Source organism: Sciurus vulgaris, assembly GCF_902686455.1.
Source record: "Sciurus vulgaris genome assembly, chromosome: 1".
Taxonomy (NCBI): domain Eukaryota; kingdom Metazoa; phylum Chordata; class Mammalia; order Rodentia; family Sciuridae; genus Sciurus; species Sciurus vulgaris.
The window spans coordinates 20706361-20731259 of NC_136461.1; the positions used below are offsets into that span (position 1 = coordinate 20706361).

A 24899-nucleotide genomic window follows, 5' to 3' on the forward strand; every position below is an offset into this window, starting at 1 on the left:
GTCAGCGATTGAGCCAGCTAGGGTCCATCTTAGGTGTGTCAAGCCCACTTCCTCTGCTCTCCTCCTTCAGCCTCTCAAGAGGAAACACTCAGTGATTACACAGAGGCTTCCAGCACATCTCACATTCAGCTGCGGACAGAGCATTCCCCGTTCTATGGCGCAGTACCTTGGCAGCACACACTGCCACATCACCTCCTCTGCCCACGCCCGCTGTCCCCCAGACAGCCCCATCCCTCCCTCCCTGCCTTGGAAGCCCTATTCTGTCTTTTTTAAACTGCCTGCTATGTCTTTGCTGGGAAATGTCTTGAGCAAGACAATCACTCTGTGGGCCCATTTCCTCTATCATGGGAGCGAATATGTGCCTGGGAAGAAGTTGGCAAGATTTAGCTAGAGGCCGAGAGTGAGGAGCCTGTCTGCTTTGGTCATAAAGGTGTCCATAAATGCAAACGGGTCCGTAGTAAGTGATTCTACCAAGTGGGTGCACAGTGGGCCTGGTGCATGGTAAATGCTCAACGGATGGAACTTCTAAAAAATGTCTAGGGTTTGAGGTTTTACGTGCTCCAGTCCATTTTTCTTAATGCTGTAGGTGGGCCAGGAGCAAAAGACCTCTTGTAACAACCTCCTTGAGTTTCAGAAGGGACAGCCTACACGGAAGAAGCAATTTTCAAGAGTGTGTTTTCTTACCAGTTCCTTGTATGTGACTATCCTCTTTTGTCCCTCCCAGGGACCCAACAACCCCTGGAAGGGAAGAGGGGTTCCTGGTGGTCTTGGCCTGGGCTTTTTAGTCTGAGTATTTGAATCATGGAAATGGAGTCCCTTGTTGGGTGTTAGTGAAGGTGACATTGTGAGTTATCTTCTAGAATTTCCTCTTGGAATGACTCCGAAGATAAGAGACAGGGAATGTGTTTTTGAGTCTTTGTCCTCCACTTCCTTGCTGTGTGATGCTGGGCAGGTCTCCGTTCCTCTCTGGGCCTCTGCACAGTTGCAAAGTTGAGGTAGGAGTGGATGATTCTGAGGACTTTGCCATTTTGAATGAGAACTGAGGTATTTCCCTCATGCTCCTTAATCTCAGAAGCAGACATCTCTTGGTAAAAGCCACTGGGCATTTGTCCAGAGAAAAGCATGACTGGTGGGCTGATGCTTGTGATTGTCACTGTCCCACTTGGCGGGTGAGGGAGGCAGGTGTGTTGTGAGTGAAGCTTGCCTCACACCTGACCTTTGGTCCACTCCAGGTCCCATCTTGGTATCAAGACCCAAACTTCTGTTTTCTCAAATAAAGCGAGCACCCTTCTCAGTATCCACACCTCTGCCTGCTTCTTTTGTTCACCTTCTGTGGTCCCATCGGGAGGGGACCCCAGTCTGGGGGGGTGGCAGACCTGCCTGCTCACAGTAGGGGAAGCCCCAGCTCAGGACCTGCCTCAGGAAGATGCAGCAATGTTCTTAAGACCAGTTCTAAAGGGACAGACAGCTGCCACCACACCCTAGAACCTGTGCCAGGCCCCCTGGGCCTCCCTACTCTGCAGCCTCCACGTGCCTCCTCCTCTTCCCTGCTCCCCACCTAGTCCCCCCCCCCACTCCCAGCCCACATGCCTCTGAGGCTCCCACTCGCTCCCTCTTCCCTTCCCTAGCTCCATCTTCCCCATCTCCCTTCTCTCCCCCTGCTCCTCAGTGACCCTTCCTTTGGCCATAGAGTCACCCACACATTTGAGGGAATTAGAGCCCCCCTTTCCAAGAGACCTTCTGCACCCCCTTGGTGTTCTTGGATACTCGCTGACACTCATGGTTGGAAGGTAACTCTCTGGGAGGGAATCACTGCCTGACCCAGATAGGCCTCCCTAGGAGCCCACCAGGGCCTGCAGCCCCTCCTACCATCTAGGGCAGCTTCTTGCAGAGACCCAGCCTTAAGGGAGGCCTGCCAGGGGCTGCCCACATGGGCCTGCCTGCCTCAAGGTGATGGGCACCACGCCTCAGGGCAGACTGTGGCAGGGGTGCTGCAGGGCCCCCAGGCTGTCCAGGGTGGGCGGGGTGCTGTGTTTGGTCTCAGCCCAATTACAGAGGGCCTCAGATCAAGAGGATGTCCTGGAGGCCTGGCAGCTCCTCCCAAAGCAGCTCCCGCTGAGGCTGGGAAGGATGAATGTGCATGCGTGTGTTTGCTCAGCATGTGTGAGAAGGTCCGGTGTTCCTGCAAGTGTGTGTGTGTAGAGTGGAATATTTTTTTTCAATTCACCTTGGTGTGTTCCCTGAGGCAAATCAAATCTGTATGACCACTCTGGGCCTCACTTTACCCTTCTGTAAAATAATATTAAATAATTTTTATAACCAGGGCCCTTTTGAGACAACTGCTGTGCATGGTAACTAGGGTGCAGTATTATTAATGGGGAAACACATTCTGCCTTTAACCTTCAGGAGCTCCCACTTGCCTGGAAAATCCAGATGACCTCTCAGGCTCCTTCCCAGTGGGAGATTCTAGGAAGCTAACTTCAAACTTACCTGCTGGAAACCTCAAGCTCCCTGAAGGGATGAGGGGACCCAGGATAGGAAGAGGACTGTCAAAACCCAGCTCAAGAGGGCAATTCTCAGAGAAGTGGAGCGGGAAGGGCAGACTCCTGCCCTGTGCCAACTTGATCACCCTTCAAGGTCAGCTGCCTCCAGGAAGACTTCTCTGATTGCTCCAGCTGCACCCTTGGATATCTGCTTGAATCTTCCACTATTGCTGTCAGGAATCCGACCCTCGCCCCCTGACCAAGACCTGCTCTTTCTCAAGGTGCTGCTGAGAGCACTTTGGAACCCTGCAGCTGCCAAGGGGGAAAGGGAAAGGGAAAGATCAGTGGAAAGGAAAATTAGGGTTTTTTATTTCTTCAATAACATTTTTGGGGTTTCTTGGTCCCATATTAAATTAATATGTATTCATTATAGAAACTAAGAAACCTGATAAGCATGGCGGGGTGGGGGGGGGGAAGAAAAATTCACCTATATTTCCTATTTTGTTAACATTTGGGGGTATTTCTTTACCCCAGAGTCCCATAGATGATTCTAGAGCCCTCTGATATAGGGCATACACTGTGCATCTTTCTGCAGGATCATGAAACTTCATTGGCTGCTCCAGGGGTCCAGGACCCCAAAATTCAAGTGACTCTACACAAGGGGGTTCCATATGAACCATGTAGTCACAGGCAAACAGACCCACACCTACCATAGGTCACACCCCCACACACCTGAGTCTGTGCGCACAAACATTCCCACACACTCCACACCTTGGGTACATTCTGCCCTCCCGCACAGACTGGCTATTGGCCCCTAAATGGATACAGCTCACATACGCATACACATGTGTGTTCATACTATGGGCACACACGTGCACTTTATAAACACTACTCACGCTGGGCACGTGTTCGTTTATACTCCTATGCTGGTACACGGAACATGGGCAGACAGCTTGGCCTAAAGAAATTCAGGATAGGCTTACGGGGACAGCTACTTCCACGGACGTTGCTGCCACCTATTGGCCACATCTTGTACGAGTGCCCTTGTTTCATTCCTATTCTCTCCGTTCCACCCTTTAGAGTTCATCTACGTACCACGCTCCCGCCTCACTGAAGCTGGTCACTAAAACCGGTTCTTGAAAGAGGGACATGAATGAGTGAGGCAAGGTGTCAAGGAGATAACCACTCACTGATAACCACCTACTATGTGTCAGGCACGTGAAAAATCCTAATAAACATTTCAACTGAATGAATTAAAAACTCTTTAAAGTGAGTCTTTTGTTACTTAAGAGGCTGAATCTCACTATGTTGCTCAGGTTGACCGGAATTTCTAGGCTCAAGGGATCCTCCTGCCTCAGCCTCTGGAGTCACTGGGACTACCAGTGTACCTGGTAATCTAAATTGAGCTCTTTTAAAACATTTATTATTTTTTAAATTGTTTGCTGTGTTGGTGATTGAACCTATTCTGTGTCAGAGCTACATCCTCTGCCTTCTTAAAAAACTTGAGAGAGCACAAGGTGAGGTGGCACATGCTTGTAATCCCAGCAGTTCAGAGGCTGATGCAGGATTCTGAGTTCAAAGTCAACCTCAGCAACTTAGCAAGGCCCTAAGCAACTCAATGAGATCCTGTCTCTAAATAAAATATAAAAAAGAGCTGGGGGGCTGGGGATGTAGTTTAGTGGTAGAGCGCTTGCCTTGCACATGTGAGGCATTGGATTTGATCCTTAGTACCAAATAAAAATAAATAAATAAAATAAAGGTATTGTGTCCATCTACAACTAAAAAGAATATTTTAAAAAAGCAGGGCTTGGGATGTAGTTCAGTGGCTGAGTGCCCCTGGGTTCAACTCCCAGTACCAAAAGAAAAAAAAAAAATTGAGACAGGTTCTCATTAAGTTGCCCAGCCTGTTCTTAAACTTGTGATTCTTCTATCTCAGCTTCCTGAGTTGCTGGGATTTCAAATGTGCACCATTGTGCCAGCTTAAAGTACATATTTTTAACAAATAAGGAGATGGAGTCTCAGAGAGGGGATGTGATGTCCAATGTTACACAACATCTTCTTCTGATAGGATAGTGCTCTGAAGAGAAAGAGAAGGAAGAAGCAGCCAAGCTAAGAATTTTTTTATTAAAAAAATTTTTTTTTCAGTATGGGGGATTGAAGCCAGGGGCACTTTACCACTGAGCTACATCTCCAGCCTGTTGTATTTTTAAGAATTTTTAGACAGGGTCTAACAAAGTTGCTTGGACCTCACTAAGTTGCTGAGGCTAGACTTTAACTTGGCCATCCTCCTGCCTCAGCCTCCTGAGTTGCTGGGATTACATACAGGCTTGTACCACTATATTCTGCTTCAAACTAAGAATTATTACAAAGACCTGCAGGAAGCCGAGCCTGATTCCCATTCCAGGAGATCAGGAGGCACACCCAGAGGTAGGTGAGGTCCGCCTAGAGGGACGACTTCCTGAGAAGGTCCCCCTATCCTGAGTTTCTGCCTCCGGTTCATTAATTCAACTACACTTATTGTTACAGCATGCCAGTGTGTGTGCTCAGACTGAAGATAAGCAGTGAACAAAACAGATGAAAGTCCAATTCCTGCGCTCATTTCAGTGTGGGGGCTCCAGATAAGCCCGTTTCTTGTCGTCCTACTCCCAAAGGCTTTGGGACACCTTCGAGCTTCTCTTTACCACTCGGCTTTGCTGACTGGATGGAGAAGTCAAGTGAGCAAGCAGGGAGGGTGGGTCAGGGGTGGGAAGGGATGTTTCAGCCCCGGTCATCCAGCATGAAGTCTGAGCTTGACCTGGAGTCAAGCAGACCTGCATCTGATGCAGCCTTAGCTTTGTGACCTTGGCCTTAGCTCTGGTCCTCGCCGGGCCTCAGTTTTCTCGGCCATTAAAGCAAAGAGCTGGCGATAGAGCGGTGGTTCCGATGTAGAGTTCCCTAGAAGGGCTGGGTGAAACCAAGCAGGGAGTAGGAAGGGGGAGGCCAAGCACAGACCACCCCCGCCCCCAAGGCCCAGGGCTTCTCTCAGAGCAGCCATGCTTTCCTGTTTCCCACACAGGTTTCTGTGGTTGAGTCTGACAAACACTTGGGCTAGATGAAACCTAAGTGCTTTTTTTTGTTGTTGTTGTTAGGGGTGGGACTGGGGATTGAACTCAGGAGTGCTTGACCACTGAGCCACATCCCCAACCTATTTTGTATTTTATTTAGAGACAGGGTCTTACAGTCTCACTATTGCTGAGGCTGGCTTTGAACTTGCCATCTTCCTGCCTCAGCCTCCTGACTGGGATTATCAGTGTGCACCCAGCAAAATCTAAGTTCTTTTTAGCTCTAAAACTATCAAGTCTCAGTCTGTGTCTTATGCGACCACCAGATGGTGAGTTGGCAAAAGACTGGGCCTGGGTCTGGGTCTAGCACGGGCCTGGCTGCCAGAGGAGGGCTGAGGATGTGTCCATCTGCCCTGACCACACTCTAGGGGTTCAGCAATGACTCTGCATTGACCAAAGGGTGGCTTGCACACCAGGGAGGCAAGGGGAGGTGGCCGATGTCTTTTGGGGGCTTAAGAAGTTGACTCTTCAAACCGAAAGCAAAGGAGGCTTTGGCGAGTTGGAACTGAGGATCCCTGCACAGTCCTAGTGGAGCGGGCTGGCTCTTAGGATGTGGCCACACAGAAGAGGGAGCCTGGATTCCTTTCCAGCTTGGAAACTGGGAGAAAGGCCTTTCTTGGCATGTGGTTGGGACACCTGACCCCAGATCCTGATCTTGCTTCAGAATCCCCACATCTCCTGTGGGGGCTTCACACCTGACTCCAGCATGCCTAGTAGGAAGGACTCTGGCCTTGTGTTTACAAGGTTATGTGTTTCTGCACAGTGTGGAAAAGTAAAATGTTTGTACCCAATTAACGAATTGTCCCAGCCGTGCAGGTTTTCATGGGGAAAAGACTATATATTTATCTAGAAATAGACTATACCTATCTATATATAAAAAATTATATCTAAGCCAGGTACCGTGGCTCATACCTGTAATTCCAGCAGCTCGGGAGGCTAAGGCAGGAGGATCTCAAGTTCAAAACCAGCCTCAGCAACTTAGCGAGGACCTAAGCAACTCAGTGAGACCCTGTCTCTAAATAAAATAAAATAAAATAAAAAAAAGACTGTGGATGTTGCTCAGTGGTTAAAAGTTCCTGGGTTCAAACCCTGGTACCAAAAAACCAAAAAGTTATATGTATTTATATATCTATCCACAGATAGATACATAAACATATTATATTATATATTATATAATTATGTAATTATAATATTTTATATATATATATCCTCCGCCGGACCAGGGCTTTGCACATGCTAGGCAAACACTCTGCCACTGAATGTTGCCAAACTACTCAGGCACTGAGACAAGGATGAGGGGCTTGCTGGGGCTCTCACAGTATGTTGTATGAGCTGGGGTGACAATCTAGGATGGGTCCACTTGAAAACCCACCTTTCACCACAATCCTTGCTGGAAGCTGACGCCTGGGTGCTCAAAGCCTCCCCTTTTCCTGGGCTGAGACCTGGTATGCGCCCTTCCGCTGCCACAAGGTGGCAGTAGACACCATCTTTCTCCTCCCCTTGAATTGGCGCTGGAATCTCAGCTGGCTCCAAGTCCTCATATTGGCTCCCTCTGCCCTCCCTGCAAATGGGCAGCGCCTCCTTCAAGTCCTAGTTTTGCTGTTTATTGGCTGTGACAGTGAGCGGGTCACTTTGCCGCACTCATTTGAATTTTCACGGTCTCATTTTACTCATCCATGAATACGTACATCGCATGGGAAGAGAACGGTGAGGCACCTATGTAACTTCATTGTCATTCACAGCCATTGCCGTTTCAACAGGGCTATCCGGAGATGGCACCTCCCCTGGGAAGAGGTTCTTCTGGCAGAGTTGGCCTCAGCCCTACACTGAGCAGAGCCCTTACATGCTCCACGGTGGGCACCCTCTGCATCTAAGCATGGGACCCCCATAGACTGGGGTACTGGGTTCAGCTTTTTCTCTCTCTTTACCTCTGCAAAAGACTCTGCAGCTTCCTTCCCTCTGTAATGCCATGTTGGAGAACAGGCTTCAAATGGCTCCTCCTGGGAAGGAGTCCCAGACCCTGCTCCATTGCCTGCCACCAATTCTTCCTCTCCTCCCCACCCTACCCATGACTGTCGTAACCCAATGCCAAAGTATGTCTGGCTCCGCCTTAAGGATTCCCTGACCACCCCCAAATCTGTCCCTCTGTGTCTTCACTTGGCATTGGAGGCCTTATACAATTTGGTCTCATGATTTACTCTGTGCTTCAAATATACCAGACCATTTTCTGTTCCCAGAGCACATCTTCACCACCCTACCTCTAAGCCTGGGCAAGCTCTTCTTCCTGGAATGCCCCTCCCATTTCCATGTAGGAAATTCATCCTTCAAGATCGGGCTGGAAGCTTACCTCCTCTAGTCAGGGCGTCAGGCTGCCCTCTCTGGGCTTTGGGTGCCCACCATGTGTCACAGCAGGAAGTGTCTGTTATCTATGGAGAGCAACTCGGTTTATGAATGGTTTCCCCTTGGTAACCTGGGGTTGGGAAAGGCAGGCAGGACTAGAGCCATTACCTCATTTGGCTGATGAGGAGATGGGCTAGGAGGAGCTGATCCACCCTGAAAATGACGGAGGCAAGAGCCAAGCCTGCAGCTGTTTCTAGCCACATCTGCCTGAGCTTCCTCTACCTCTCCATTATGCCTTGTGGCCTGGTTGAGACCCTCCTTCCGCCTTGGACTGAGCAGGGTATTGGTCAATCTTTATGCTTATTTATTCTTTTGAGGCAGGGTCTATCCTCCTGCCTCAGCCTGGGACTACAGGTATTTGTTTTGTCAGAGTTTAATAATGTGTTCAATAAAGTGCTGTTGAAGAAACAGATGCTCCCACATATACACACACCACACTCCCCCACCCACGCTGTCTGTCCCTTGGCCTCCTTATCACCCACTCAGGCCCAGTTGACTGTGATGGCAGTACCCAGGCTCTGCAGGATAAGAGTCGGCTGGGGCCCAGACTTTCTCAGAGGAGGAGGGGGAGACACAAACAGCTTCCTTCCCCCACCCCCAAGCTTATCAGTCCCCTGCAGGCCCCATCAAACTGGGTGGCTGGCCTCTGAAGGCAAGCTTCCTCTTGCCTGCCACCTCTACATTCTCTGTTACTTAGAACTGTGTGACCTTGTGCTCTTACTTCAGCTCTTGGAGCCTCAGGCCCTATTTAGAAGATTTTTTTTGACTGGAAGGATTCAATGAGAAAAAATGAGAGGATGCACTTAAAATAATAGCCATGACTCAATGTGAGCTGCCTCTTCAGGAGGTCACCTCTCCAAGGGAGCATCTGGGGAGCAGATCGCTCTGCAGGGTCTGGGAGGGAGGTGGAGGCTAAGAATTCCCTGGCAGAGGCAGGAGGGCAGGCGGCAAGTCTCCATTTGCCCACACTACTACATCAGTCACCTTGACAGGAAACACAGGTGCCTGGGCAGAGAGGCCCCAGGGGCTGGGCAGAGGGGGGGAAACCTGTTCATAGGACCCTCTGTACAGAGACTCACACATGAGCACACCCTTACACACATGAATACACAGAGACGGGAGACACAAGATCACACATTCCTTGCTGTCCTTAGGATGCACAAACTCAGAAACATCACACACACACACACACACACACACACACACACACACACACAGAGGCACACACACTTATCAGGCTGGGGCAGGCACTGGCACTGCTGAGTCACCCGCAGGCAGCCCAGCCCTGCGGAGCCACGTGCCTGCTCCCAACAGGCAAGGGGTGGGGCCTGCAGCAGCACTTTAGAATAACCCTGTCTACACTGTTGCTTGGTGTTCCCTGCTACTGGGCCCTTTGGTTGAGTCAGGCAGGTGGTTGTAGAGGAGCCCCTGTTTGCAGAGGCCAAATCAAAGCGTTCCCAACCTGCTCTCTCCTGGGAGCATGAATACATGTGGGAGTAATTAAAAAATAATACTGGATCCATTATTGAATATTTGCATATGTTTTTACATACTCATTTAATCATCACAACAGTTCCATAGAAAGTTGGTACCAATATTAATTCCATTTTACCCCAAAAGGGAAATGTCTTTCCCAAATGCACAAAGCTGGTGCAAAGCCCAGGCTCCACTGCCTCCAAATGCCTAGCTATTAAGGCAGCTGTGTACAAAGGCATGTGAAAGGTTTGTCAGTATGATTTGGAGCCCGGATGTGTATTTACTAGGGTTCACATGGTCAGGAATTGAAAGGGTTTCAAGTAGCTAGATTTCTGGTCAAAGGATACAAAGTTTCTCTGATGCATTAGAGTGGCCTCCTCTTTGAGAAAACATGTCCCAGCTCTAGGGACTCGATCTTGCCCTTCTCTGCTCCTGGAAAGCAGGGACCAGGGCCCTGAAGTCTAAAACAGGATCTGACTCAGATCAGGACTCAGCAAAGGGAGTGGGAGAATGAAAATCAATTTATGACTTTTAATTCATTTAAGTTATAACAATAACACCAGCAATCATAACAGTTAATCATAAAAGCTAACACTTCCTGGAGGCTAACCCTAGCACTGTTTCTAGCGCTTTGTACACAGATTTTTTCATTTAATTCTGGCAAAAGACCTTGGGGAAAATGCTTTTATTAACACCATTTTACAGAAGAGCAACTGGGTTCGAAGAGTTAGTAGCTTGACCAAATTAATGCAGCTAGTAGGTGGCAGTATCAGGGATTGGGATGCAAGAAACCACTTGCCTGCAGTGGGCCTCAGTTTTCCCCATTTACCCAAGAAGGAATTAACTCTCCATGACTCTTCAGCACAGAGTAGTCTATGATTTTGTGACTATGTGAATCCTCCACATGGAACGGGGAATATGTTCATTTTTTGTGGGCAGAAATCCTGAAGATTTGACCTTAACCTGACAAAGAGCTTTTGAAGTCTCAGAATGATTTTAAAATGAAAGTCCACCCTGTGAGGTGGTGAGCTTCCTGACATTGGCCTTATGGGAGCAAACAGATCTGAAATGAGGTGGAGGACAGGGTTGACCAGTCACCACATAAGCCCGTGATAGCACTGGTGGGATGGAGCATTAGGAGGCAGAAAGTCACCAAGGATAGTAGCAAGATGGGCCTAAGAGAAACCAGAACTTCCATTTACTGAACAACTCCCTGTGCCAAATCTGTGCTTGGCATATATTACTAATTCTAGGGAAAACACCGTAAGATTTATAGCTGAGGAAACTCAGATTCAGAGAAGTGACTTGCCCAAGGTCGAATAGGACAAAGTGGGATAGGTGATCCAGGTGAGTCTCGTCAAGGTCACTTTCCTAGATCTTCTATGACCAACCCCGGTTCCAACCTAGTACCCTTAGGGACAGCACCACGTGGCAAATTGCCTCATACTTTTGCCACATGACGTCAGAGACCACACCAGCCAATCCAGGAACTCCTTGCCCTCCCCTCCCCTGACCCTTTAGGTTTCTCAGAAGCTGCCCTGGAAGGGGCGGGGTTAGGCTCTCTGGCCAGGCCGCACCTGCAGCCCCCGCCCCTTCCCGGTTGCGACGCTCACCCTCCTCTGCCAGGTCCTGCCCGCCGCCCCACAGATTGGCAGTTGCCTGCACCAATTAGAGGACCTCCCGGGGCAGGGGCGGGGCCTCACGTCAGAGTTGCCCTGTCAGTGCAGGTGGAGGCCCCCGGCGGGGCAAAGTGGCAGAAACCTCTTAAAGGGCGAGAGCAGCGGGGAGTGAGAACGCGGCCCGGCCCGGCCCGGCCCGGTCCCCGCGCGGTCCAACACAGGTGAGCCTGGACACCTGGGGGGCAACCCCTGGACCCTGGGAGGGGCAGGGAGAGGGACAGATGAACCCACCCCCAAAGGGCCGAGCCGTCCCGGGAGGGGCAGAGACCAGGATCCAAGGGTCCGGGGAGGGGCTAGAGGTCCGGTGTTCCAGGGTCCGAACTTGGGGTCCAAGGGGCCTGGGAGTTGGGGTGCACAAGGGGCTCGGGTCCGGAACTACACTCCTGCTGCTGGCGGTCCGGGTCCCAGGTTCGGTCTCCGCAGCCGGTCCCTGCGGAGCCGCGCAGCCCACGGCCGCCCCGCCGCCCCGCGTGCTCCTGCCGGGCCGCCGCAGCTCGGGCCGGGGCGGGCGGGCGGCGCCGCGGGAGGGGGCGCCGCGCCCTGAGCCCCGCGCCCCGCGCCCCGCCGGCCTTACGTAACTGGCTGAGTTTCCGGACCCAGGGACCCGAGAGCTGCGGCGCCGGCTCTGTCGCCGGGATGGCCCTGCGGTCGTCGCCTCGCCGCTCGCACTCCCTGCCCGGCGAGGTCTAGAGCACTTCCCCTGCCTCGGGTCTCCCGGGTCCTGCTCGCTCCCATCCCTCGGTTCCCCGCGTCTCGTCGCTCACCTCTCTGTGGCCCAGTCTCTCCCGGTGTCCTCTGTCTTTCCCCAAGAGCTGTCTCGCCCTCACCTACACTTTCCCGCAGGCCCCACCTCTTTGGGGTAGGAAGGGACCCCTTCAGTCCAGCAAGTTGGAGGCGGGGACTTGTCCAGACAGACCCCAAGCCGAACTTGTCCGGAAGCGGGAGGGGGACTGTCCCGGTGGGGTCGGGTAAGGTTATTCCAGGGCCCATAGCTTCCCCTGGGAGGGAGTGGCTACGTGTGACCCCCTCAAGTTCCTGCTCTGGGGCGGACGGCAGCCTCTGGGGTCCTTTTCTTCAGGAGGAGGCTTGGAAAGAGTCTGGCTGGGGTTTAGGGCATTTGGGAGTCCCTACAGCTCCTGAAGTTGGGGAGAGACCAAGGAGGGGCCAGATCACTGGCACAGAGCCCCCGCCCCCTGCCTTCAGTAAGCTCCCCACCTCCACCCCAGTCACAGACCTGGAGGTCAGTGCTGGAAGGAGCCTGGGGTGGGGAGGGGACTGATGGTAGGAGGCCAGAGAGACTTTTGCATTGGTGGTGGGGCGAGGGAGGTGCAGATAGAAGTGATAGACCATCAGGTTGGGGGCGGGGAGTCACTCCCTGCCTTTAAAGCCCTCCGGAGAGTCAGAGACAGACACCTCCGAAATAACTCCTGTACCCTGCAGCCTGTGGTACCTGCTGCTACCAGATGCATATAAATAAGGTGTTATAAAGCAGTTGTGAAGTGGGAATTATTAACTCCGACTAGGCATGGGGGAGGGGAGAATGCAGTAGGGGGTGGAAGGTCTGGAAAGAAAGGGAACTAGAAACTAAAGAGCCATGAGGGAGGGAGGAAGACATCAGTGTCCTGTAGGCTTTGCATGCTGCAGAACTGGGTTTGAATCCTGGCCCTGCTACATCCTTGCTGTGTGACCTTGCATGAGTCACTGCACCTCTCTGAGCCCCAGGTTCCTCCGTAGTCAGTAATCTGGACCTTATGGCCATTAGCAGGATCAAATGAGGAACTAAATATGCAGCTGGTCTGAGAGCAGGCCAGTCGGGCTGCTTTCAGAAGAGAATGGAGTGGGGAAGCCCTGAGATTTCCCCCATGTATACAGGGAAATCAGGCGGGGCCTGACAGGTCCCAGCAACATGGAGTGTCTGGGTGTGTGGGTAGCACTGGTGAAGCAAGGAGATTCCACACCCTGTTTTTTCCTGAGTGTCCCATCCCTTCACCACCTAGACCAGGCTGGCCTCTCTCTGTGCGCCCCAGGTGCCAATAGAAACTCTCAGGGATCCCAGGCTGCCCCACCCCCTAGGCCAGTGGGGGTGGAGCCCTGGCAGCAGAGGGCCAGCACCCTCTCTGCAGAGTGGATCCTGGCCAGGAGTCTGGCTGGCTGTGCTGGGCAGGAACATCCCAGCCTGACTGGGAAGATGCTGACACTGTGCAGGCCCTGTGGAGGCCCAGAACTTTATGGCCAGGAGCCAGGCCCAGGAGATGGGACCTGGGCTACAGGGTGAGGCAGAGGCTGGGGTGATGCAAGGAGAACATCCTGGAAGGGACCTTGCACAGAGGTTCGGAACTAGAGCACTTCACTTTGTCTTAAGCCTCTCCAGAGGCTTCAGAGACTAGTGTGTGCCATATTCAGGGCTGCCAGCCACTGAGCTGAAGAGGACGCTCACGGAGGGCTCACCGTGGAGGTCATGGTAGCCTGAGATGTGTCGGGTGATCTGTAGATTAGGTCTATATGACGGTCCCCTCCCCGGGTTGGAGGGTTGGGGGTGGGTGTTCAGAATTTTCCCAGGGCCAAAGATTCTGATATTTAGTAAAGGGAGCAGAATTCTATTCCTTTATAGTCTGCAGGTCTTCCTGGGTCTCAGTTTCCCTTCCTGTAACATGGGGAGAGAATGGCCTGGAGTCTATGTATGGGTCTTCTGACACAGATTACTGTAGCCTCAGGACCTGGTTTGGATCTTAGTCTACCACCTGCCCCTATCCCACGTGAGGGGGTAGGATGGAGCAAGATTGGAGTTGAGTGTGATAAGCCCACAAATCCTATTCTTGACCTGTGATCATAATCAAAACCACTGCCTCTTAAGCACTTACTGTGCGCGGCATTCTGTTCTGAGCCTTTACTGTACAGCATCAACTCATTTAACCCTTACAACCTCATAAGGGAAGAGCCATCAAGCCCGATGCACAGGAGTTTCACAGGAGTTCATGAGGTGAGTTGATTTGATCTGTCACACAGCTGGGATATGAACGTAGGTCCAACTCCCAGGCCCAGAGTTGGCTAGGCCGGGGAGCCCCCACCTCACAGGTACTGAGGCCCTCACACTGCTTAGCCTTTCCTAAGCTAACTGCCTCCCCGATGCTGGAGTAAGCTCTGAGCTCTAGGGCGTTCAGGCTGGGGAGTGGGAACAGGATGTGCCACTTGCTTTGGGTGCCCACTGGACCCAGCCCAGGGGAAGTAGGATAGAGGGCACAACCTGCAGGTCAAGGTCCCCTGGAATTTTCCCCAGAGGGCCAACCCCACCCAACTACTGTTCAGGTGCACAAGCTGAGCTGTGAAGGGCATCCTTGGTATGTGGCTGACTTGGGCCTCAGTTTCCCCATCTGTAAAGCTTGGATTTAAGTGATAGTCCTTGATCCCCAGGTTAGTGGCTGAGGTAATGAGGTAGAGGAAGGGTCAGGGTGGCAATGACTGAGCCTGTGGGGGACGAGTTTGGGTCAGGAACGACTTGGATCCTGGGCTGGCTGCTTGACAACTATTTCAGATGAAGGGACTGAAGTCAGAGGGAGTCAAACCTCTGTGGGGCTAGTTCTGCAGAGACCCAAGGGAAACATCGCGGGAGAATACCAAGAACAAATTCCAGGCAGATGTGAGCTGGAATCCTGGCTTGACCACTTACGTGAACTTGGAAATGATACCCACAAGGGCACACAGAGAGGAGTCCCTTGGCCTCACTGTCCTCATCTCTAAAATGGGAATAGCAATAATTGAAACTCTGTCACACCTTGGTTACTGTAAAGGTCAAAAAATGAGGCATTAGTAGAATCAGGGGAGAGAGTGGTTTCCAGTTTCTTAGTACAAAATGGTAATTCTGGGTGTGTGTGAGGGGGAGGGGACATTTCCAAAAGACCCTCTGCTGAGACGCTTACGAGGGGATGTGCTGGAGAACATCCTAGGAGCAGCACGTCTGCACTGAGCAGTTACCTTGTGCTCAGGCTTCGACTCTCATTGTCTCATTTGGTCCTTGGAGCAACCTTGTCGGGTAGGTGGTGGCCTCACCCGTGCCTGCAGCCCCCTGCGGTAATGACACTTAGGAACAGCTTACTGTGTGCCAAGCGTTGTTCACACTGTTTTTTATATGTGAATTCATGAGGTCTTCACACCAACGCTTTGAGGCGAATACTAATCCGTCCCCATTTTACAGATGAGACAATGAGGTGTGGTGAAGTTAAAAAGTAGGCCCAATGTCACAAATGGTAGAGTCACAAATGACAGCTCAGACTTGATCCTGGGTTCTTAAGTCTCCTTGAGGTGCTCATCACAGTTGTAATTTGGTAATTATTTATGGGATTGCCCTCTCCTTGCACTGTAGGCCCACAAGGGCAGGGATGGTGTCTGTCTCCTCCAAAATGAAACCCTGACTTGGCATACAGCAGGTGCTCAGTGAATGTCTGTCCACAGGGATTCTGCTGCCCCTGGTGGGTGGGCCGGGCTCTGGGAGGCCTGGTGAGCTCAGGGTGGATTATCAGATTATTGCTGACTGGAGGGTGTCTACCCCGGCAGAGCCCAGAGGCAGGGGGCGGGCAGGGGTCCCTCCCTGCTCAGGCCCTAGCTGAAGAGGGGCCCCACAGAGCTTGTCTGTTGCTCAGGCTGTGTTTCTCACTGCTGTCTTTTGCCTCCATGTGCCGCTGTGGCGATGGCCCCACGTCCTGTCTCCGACTGGCTGCGTGACCCCAATGGCTGCTTCTGGGTGAGTACTGGTTCCATTCTGATGTGTGTCCTGTGGCTCTGAGACCACTGGGAGGTGGAATTGCAGCTCAGGGCTAGGGTGGAATGCTCAGAGAAGGCGCGCTGTGAAGTTAGGATCCTACCACGAGCAGGGCTGGGATTTCTCCAGCTGCTTGACATACTGGGCAGTGATTTGGGGGTCATGTGATCCACTTAAAGGTCTTTAGGGTACGGTGGCCTGAAAAAGAATCTTTATACTGCCACTTACCAGTGGTAGCTCTTTGCTTCTCAGTTTTATGTCTGTAAAATGAGAACACTAATATCTACCAGCCCTGCAAGGACATAGGGTTTTTGCTCATCTGTTTCACTGCTGTGTCGTGGCATCAATTCTTTTGAATGAATGAAGATGTTTGTTGAGCATCTACTATGCATTGGTCAATGTGCTTTGTGTTGGATTAGATGGTTGAACTGAGCGTGGGACCAAGTACCACACAGGTATCAACCAGAAGGGTGAGGGACCTAGGCAACTGGACCTGCTGGGGAAGGAGTGGCAGAGCCTTCAGCTTTCGTGAGAAGAGCTGGGCAGCTGGGAGAGTCTGGGGGAAGGAGGCAGGGGGCGGAGGGATTCTGCCTCCTGGTACGACACTTTCCTAGCTGTGTGATCTTGAGTGAGCCACAGACTTCTCTGTGCCTTAGAGAGCACATCCGTGACATATATATCACAGCATTTTTACTGCATGGGTGTAGGAAGGAGCCAATGAGAAGTGCCCAGCACAGGGCCCCACTGCCCCTTAGGCTGGGGATCAAACTCAGGGTCTTTTGTATGCTAGGCAAGAGCTCTACCACTGACACATCCCCAGCCCTCCCACATATAACTGATGGTTTCCTCTAGTCTTGGGTTTATTTTGGGAGGGACTAAACTAGTAAAGTATCCAATTTTTTTTGTCTCTTTTCTCCCACTTTAACTTCCCACCTAGCTGGTACTGGAGTCCAGGAGTCAGGTCCTGAACGTCCCGCAGGCTGACCAGGGCCTAGGACACAGGCTGGGCTGTGTCTGGTAGGGATGTGGCTGAGTGGAGGTTCCAGCTGTGACTTAGTGCAGTCATCTACCTGCTCTGCCTAGGTTGCCTCACTGTATTAGTAAAGGCCACTTCCCTGGGAGAGTTGTTTACTTAGAACCAATGCAGATTGGCATAATTATCCATATTAGTATTTGGCTTCAGCTGAGGAGGGTGCGGGGACCTGCTGGAGAATTACATCTGCCTGGGCATTTAAAAAAAAATTTTTTTTTCTTTTTTTTGTGATGCTGGGGATTGAACTCATGGCCTTGCACATGCAAGGCAAGCATTCTACCAACTGAGCTATCTCCCCAGCCCTAACTCTTTTTTCTTTTTTCTTTTTTTTTTTTTTTTTAATTTTTTTTTTTAGTTGTGGATGGACCTTTATTTTGTTTATTTATATGTGGTGCTGAGAATCGAACCCACTGCTCACAATGCCAGTGGCTCACACATGCCAGGCAAGTGCTCTACCACTGAGCCACATCCCTAGCCCTTTCTTTATTTTTTATTTTGAGGCAGGGTCTCACTAAGTTGCTGAGGCTGGCCTGTAACTTGTGATCCTCCTACCTCAGCCTCCCAAGTATAATCGTCTGCTTTTACGTGTGCCCACTTTGTGCCAAGCACTGTGCTGGCATGGGGTCTGGAGATGATTCTGTGTAGTCCTTATTGCTCCTTCCCACTGGGGAGTTGAGAGTCTAGTTGGAAAGAAAGACAGGAACCACCAACTCTACCTTTGATTGATGCACTAAAGTGAGAACGGGTGTTCTCAGGCCGGGACCAGGAGAAAGGCCATTCCTATTGGCAGGAACCGTGTATGCCAAGGTCCAGAGCTGGGGCCTGCTCTTGGGGGAATGCAGCGGGAGAGACAGGCTCAGGAGGGTTAAGGGAACTTGACCCATGGGCCATGAGGGGCCATTAGATATTAAGCAGGGGAGGGCAGGGGCAGAGCTGCTATCCAGGTGAGGAATCGTGTGACTGTGCCGTGGAGCCCTGGGCAGGTGTGAGACCTGGTTAGGAGGCAGAGCCAGGGTGAGTGGAAGTGGACCACAGCGGGGCAGGCGGGACAGCACCACGATGAGGATGGGGTCCTGGGCCCAGGGTAACTGACCCCTGGAGCTGGGGGAGAAGGAGCCAGAGCTGGGCTAAAGGGGAAGAGCCACTCCTTCGCTCCTCGTCACCTTCCTCTTCAATGGCCCCCGGCAGCATCTATGTCTGAGCTGGACACTGGGGCCCAGGGCTCCCATTCCTATCTTGGGGGATCCCTGTGGTGACCCGGTGGGTCTGGCAGGGATGGGAACTCTGTGGGATGCCTGTGTGGTGCAGAGAAGCCCTGGGTTCCAAGCCTATCACCTGGGCCACTGAATGTCCGTGCCCCTCAGACGTCCCTCCCGCCCTCTCCCGCTCCTTTCCTTGTCTTGAGAGTGAGGATAAGAAAACCTGTTTTGCCTGACTCAAAGATTCAGTGATAATACACAGTTAGACAATAAACATTGGTTGTGCACTGACCTGGGCTGGGTTCCGGGGACACAAAGGTGACTCAGACAGGACTCCTGCTCCCCGGGTGTGGGCAGTGAGCCCAGGGGAGCAGGCCTTGACTCCCTGTGGTCATTAGGGTGGTGGGGGGAGCTAAGCTGGCACTTACTTGAAGGATACACAGGAGCTCTCAAGGCGAGAATGGAAAGAATAACCTTTCAGGGATGAGCAGCATGGCCAGGGGGAGAAGCTGAGGCCGGAGTAGACAGGGAGAGGCAGGCAGTGATGGGAGGTGAGACTGACCCAGGAAGCTGGGGATGGCCACTGGCTCCCCTCTCCTTCCTGCACCTCCATAGCTGCCTGCTCTGCTCCTGGAGGCTGCCAGGGCCCCTCACCCTGCTCCCCCATCTCCTTGCCCTTGCCCTTCTCAGCCCCACTGCAGCAGACCCAATGGCTCCCTCTCTCAGGAGTCAGCAACCTGGCTTCCCTGCCAGCCCTGCCACTGGCAAGTCATGCAGCCTCCAGTCCCTTGCTCACTCTCTCTGCACCTCAGTTTCCCCCTCAGTAAAATGGGAACAGCAGGCCTTGCTCACAGGGAAGGGCAGAGGCTCCCGTGTGGGAATCCTTGTAAATCCCTTGGCCTAGTGTCTACGTGTAGTGTGCACCCGTAAACAGGAGTCAGATTAAATCATGGGTCTCCTTGGCCCCTCCCACTGCTTCCCCTGCCTCTCCTGGCAGCCGACTGTGGTCAACAAAGGAAGGAAAAGATTAAGAAACAAGCCCAAGTCTCCAGAGGGGTCCTGGTCCACTGCCCATCTGGCTCCCCTTCTGCCCCTTGGCCTCCTTGGCCTCCATCCTGAGGCTGGGAACCCTCCCACCGCCTAACCTACAGGACCCTCCCCAGCTGGAGGCCAAAGCCAACAGCAGCCCGGAAACAGGGACAAATATTTGTAAAATATGTAGCTTTATATTTTTCTTTCCCTGGAAGTTCATAACTTGACTTTTTCTTTTCTTTCTTTCTTTCTTTTTTTTTTTTTTCCTGGTGCTGGGGAGAAGACTAGGTGTGATATCCCAGGATTCTAGAGGTTCCGTGGTCAGGGCCACACAGGGTCCCTGAGCTTCCTGGAGCCTATGACAGATACTGGCTACCAAGTCCCTTTCACACAGATGCAGGAAACTCAAATCAGAGCGGGTGGCTGATGGTTCAGGTCATTCAGTTGGAACCCAGTTCTTTGGACCCCTTTTGCTCTGTCCCATGAATGGGGTGGTGCGGGGACGTTGGCTTTCACTGAACCTGTCTGAGCCTCAGTTTCTTTGCTGTGGAATGGGGCTGACTTTGCTGTGAGGGTCAGCAGTCACGTAGGAAAAGCAGCTAGTGAGTCCTCAAGGGTAGGTAGCTACTGTCATTGCTTCTTTAACTGCTGCTTCTTAAGAAATTTCTGCCCTACTCTTTTCCAGTCTAGGAACACGAAGTGTTTTTTTCTTTCTTTTTTTTTTTAATTGAACAAAAGACACCCGATAAACCAGTTTTAAAACCAGAGGCTCAGCATTTTTACCTTTATCAGTTGGCTGGGACACTGTCCTTACCCAGGGCAGTTTCCCTTCTGAAAAGTCTCCTCTGATGCCACTGTAAGCCCTTTGAAAAGAAGAGTAGGAGAGGCCCTCACTCTCCAGGCCTGGCCTGAGGGGCAGCAGGGACAGGGAGCTCCTGGGAACTGCCCTCCAGGACTAGCACAACTCGAAGACTTCTGCGGCGGCCAGGACCCCAGCATGCAGGAGAGTGGAAGGGAACGCTGGCCCTCCCAGCTCTTCCCCCAGGAGACTCAGACAGGTCACCTGCCCCCCAGAGCCTCTGTCTTCTGACTTATAAAAGGAGGCGGAGGATGGATGTCAGAGGTTTCTACTGATACTTTAGGATTAAAAATAGGGACCTGGGAACTGAGAGGTCTCTGATTTCCCAGCTTCACCAGCTGTGGGACCCCCAGCAGCTCTCTACTCTAGGGGCTAAATTAGATAATTTGTAAAGAGTGCTCAGCCCTCAGCTGACACACTGGAATTTCAGAGACAGTTCGCTGAGAAGGCAGGGCACATCCACTAGGTTGCATTTGTTCACTCATTCACCCAATTAATATTTAGAATTTCTATAGACAGGGCAAAGACAAAAGGAGCCGGGAGGGGGTCGGAAGCTGGCGTCAGACAGACCTGCCCATTCCAGTTGTGTGATGTGGTCATTTACTTCTCTGTGTCTCACTCCCTCATGTGCAAATGTGAGAACAGCGAGCAAAACCAAACCTCCAGAATTGTCCTAAGCTTTAGGGAGTCTCAGTACACAGTGGGTGATTCGTCTGTGGCTGATTCTCCCCCAGCTCTGGAGTGGGGGAGATGATCTCAGGCAAGTCATTAAACACAGCAAATGTACACCCCAGGGCCTTTGCACTTGCTGGGGTTTTGTTCTGGAACACTCTATTTTCTACAAAGACTTTCTTGGCTTGTCTCATCCCCTTAATTTTGTTGTTTAAATGTCACCTTCTTAGTAAGGCCCTTTTCTGACCATCCTATTTAAAATTGTTAACACCCTTCCTTCCCCACACCCTGGCACTCCCTAACTGCCCTTCGGGCTTCTTTCTCTCCATAGCACTTATCAGTCTTTGATATACTGTATTTTATCAATTATTTATCAACCGTCTGCCCCTCCCATGGGAATGTAAGGTCTGTGGTGATGGTGGTGATTTTCATCTGTCTTATTCAGTGTTATGTCCATTGTGCCTAGAACAGTGTGTGTGGTAAGTAGCAGGTGTTTAATAAATGTTTGTGAAGCGAATTAGCGAATAAATGAAGCCTCTTCCCCTCTCTGGGTTTAGCATTGTGCTGAGCACCTAGTAGATTCTCAATAAATAATTGTATGAGAGTGTATGAATTGTAAGGAGAAAGTGAGTGGTCATCATCTCTTCCGTTTGCCAGATAATGCTTTGGCTGGGTCAACTCTGAGGCCCTTTTGCTTCTGCTGTTTTCTGCCAGGGCATCAGTTTCAGTTGGAGTGCCCAAATCTTTTGTTCCTGAGCCTGAGCTATGCAGAATTTCTAGTTGGGGCTGTTTGGCTGTTGGGCCCACAATGGTGATTATGTCATTATTGGTAATTAGCAGTTAGACCCAGATTATTGAGCTTTTTGTTTTTCAGCAGAAATCACAGCAGAGAGCTGTGCTAGTGGGTGGGTGGGTTGGGGGACGGTGGCCTGGAGCAGCTTCCCCTGGCTCTCCCGCCTTCCCAGTTCTGAGCTTGTAACTTGGAGACCAAGACTGTGATGCTCAGAGCTCGGGGCACTGCTGTCCCTACCTGCTATCTTTCTAGGACAATATCCTGCAAAGTTCCTTCCTCCACTTTCTGCCCTCTTTGCCTGGCCTGGTGTAGGGGGGATTCCACATGCCCTCAGGGGAGCTAGGTGTAGGGCTTCCAAATGTTTGTGGGACAGGGATGTTTTCTGATGCTTAGGAGTTAGTTATTATAAATGGAGGGAAAAACACTGGGTTTAAGACTAGGAACCTGGATTTTAGTCCTTGCTTTGGTGCTGACTTATGAGGTAACTTACTTATGCATATCAGTCCCTCTTGCTGGGCCTCAGCTCTATCATCTGTCAAACAGAGACAAGGATGCCTCACTGGGAGACAGGATGGCAGAGTAGGTAAGGACTTGAGTTCTGGAGTCAGATGTACCTGACTTCCCAACTATACTCCTTCCTAACTGTGTGACATTGGATAGATTACTATACTTCTCTGATTTCAGTTCTCAAAGCTAGAAAACGGGCTTAAAATACTAGCACCTACTCTATAGTGTCATGAGATTTAAGAAGAGAATAGGGTGAGGTATCTAGGCACGTAGCCAGTGCCTTGCACATCTTTGCTGGTATTACTATAGTGAACATCATGCGAACGAAGACAATCTGTAAACTGTACAAAGATCAGTAGCAGCAGGGCCTGGCAGATGTGGGTTTGAGTCCTAATTTGGATACTTATTAGCTGGGTGATCTTGGGCATGATTTCATTCTTCTGAGGTTCCACTTCCTCATCTGGAAGATGGGAATCACAGCCATCCCTTCCTCAGGGGGTTGTTGTGGAGGCTAGTGACATATCACATACAGCACTTGGGGAAAAACCTGGCACATATTATCCCCATTTACGGATAAGGAAGGGAGGGGAAGTGAGTCCCGTAGTATCTGAGTGGTGGAGCTTTGGTTTTAACTGATGTCCTCTCACTTCAAAAACCCAGAATCTTTTGGCCTCTTCCTGCCATCACTGTACAAGGGGTGGTAATGTTGACTGTTACTCCAGCACCGGACGACTCATTCATACTGGGATCCCCAGGACCTGCACAAAGGAGGTGCTCAGGAAATGTCTGTCGGGTGAAGAAAGCAGTGAAACCATTGTGTCCTCGCTCCCGGGAGGCCTGTGCGCCGAGTCGTGGGTTCTCCCCAGGGGCCGATAACAGATCTAGAGAACTCATACTCGATTCAGGTGAGGGGCCTTAGAATCTGCAGAACCCTTTCATACCTCTGACGTCCTTCGAGCCTCTGGCTACCCTGTGGGATTTGCTCTTGTAGCAAATCAAACCTGGCTGTTTCTGTATACCTACCCCCTACTTCTCTGTCTCCTCTGTCCTCTCTATCAGGTGAGGACGGGGCCAGGCTGACTTTGTCAGTTTTAGAAGAGCCTCACTGAGCAGGTGGCACCAGGCCTCTGTCTTGTTTCTTGGGAAACATTCTAGGACTCGAGAGCTCCTTGCCCCAGGTAGAGAGATTTAGTGGGTTAAGCCTGAATGAGCAGGAGGCTTTACTGGATCAGCTTCCCTGGGCTCTCTCCAGCTGGTGAAAGAAGGGCTTTGGGGTGCGTCACAGGAGGCCAGGTCCTTGGGTCCCTCCTTGGATGTCCCAGGGCTACGATCAGAAGCAGCCACAACAGCCTTTCCTTGGGATATTTGGACAGATGTTGGTATTTCCCATTCGTATCATTTCTAATTTGCCTTCCTGAGTGTGATTGAAAGCAGTCTGGAATGGAGGATGGCAGCATCAGACAGACCTAGTTTACACCATGATGTTGGGGAACTCAGCTCACATTCTAAGTTGTATAGCTTCTTCAAGAGTAATTGAGGCTAGGCCAGGCATGGTGGCACACACCTGTACTCCCAGTGGCTCAGGAGGCTGAGGAAAGAGGATTGCAAGTTCAAGGCCAGCCTCAACAACTTGGCGAGGCCCTCAACAACTTGGTGAGACACTGTCTCAAAATAAAAAATAAAACAGTGCTGGGGACATGGCTCAGTGGTTGAGTGCCCCCTGGGTTCAATCCCTGGTACCAAGGAAAAAAAGAGTAGAGTTGAGGTGGTTGCTGTGAGGCTAAATGCAAATAAAGCACTTAATATGTGCCTAGTGCACAGGAAATATCTCATAAATGTATTGTCAACTACTTTTAGATTTTCTTTATTTCGTAGTGCCGGGGATCAAGCCCAGAACCTTACGCATGCTAGGAAAGCACTTTCCAGCACTGAGTTACATCTCAGCCCAGTTGTTAACCATTTTTATTAGTAAATTATTTCTGAGGTCTCTTCTAGCTCAGATAGTTCTAGTTTTATGGTTGTAGAATTTAGTGTGGATTCCAGCTTTGGAAAGTAAATGTAGTTGGACTTGGAAAAAGGCTATGAACAGAATATGTAGTAAAGTTTGAAAAACTTGGGTTCAAGTTTGGGTTCTGCTATATGTGCTGTGTGGCCTTGGGCAAGTGTCTTTCAGTTTCTCGATCTAATTCACAATCCATTTAAAGTTAGCAGCTTGGGCTTGATGATCGCTAAGGGTCTCACAAGTTTTAACATTAGGTGAATCTTAAGGCCTAAAGGGTTGTTAGCAACTGTCCACCAGGTCCTCTTTTACAATGTCAACTTCCCTCACCTCTGCCTCTTATTTCTTGGTGTGTTTCCTTGGCAACCCTAATGTATAGATTTTAATCACATTTAGTTTTTCTCTTTTATTGTACACAGAAAACAGAAAATATTTGTGAGAAAAGTGCCTTCTGGCTTCTCACTCTTGAGATAGCCCACATTCTCCCTTGAATATGTATCTACTTCCTAAATAAACCTTTGTCTATGTCTTAAAAAAAAAGGGGGGGGCATTCTATCAAAGAGGTCAAAACATGCTCTGTGTTTTCAAATATGTTAAAAAAAAGTATTGTACAAAATGTACTGCATTTGATAGTTTCTTCTGCCTTTTTATCTCAAAAATGACTGAAACAGGCAGCATTGTTCACTTAAAAAAAAAAAAAAAAAAAAAAGCCTGGTGTGGGGGTGCACGCCTGTAATCCCAGAGGCTCCGGAGGCTGAGTTCAGAGCAGCTCGGGAGGATCCAGAGTTCAGAGCCGGCCTCTGCAAAGCGACTCAGTGAGACCTCTCTAAATAGAATACAAAAAGGCTGGGGATGTGGCTCAGACGTTGAGTGCCCCTGGGTTCAGTCGCTGGTACTAACTAACTAACTA

At 50.8% G+C, this 24899-nt stretch overlaps 1 protein-coding gene across 1 annotated transcript in view; it reads left to right on the forward strand.

Moving 5' to 3' along the window:
- Positions 1-14134: 14134 nt before the first annotated feature.
- Positions 14135-24899, forward strand: part of EPB41 (erythrocyte membrane protein band 4.1) — a 164756-nt gene continuing 153991 nt past the window's right edge. Inside the window, exon 1 of the mRNA XM_079114308.1 lies at positions 14135-15877. Within this exon, the coding sequence (XP_078970434.1) occupies positions 15864-15877 (14 nt within the window). The 5' untranslated portion in view covers positions 14135-15863. The remainder of the gene's footprint in view (positions 15878-24899) is intronic.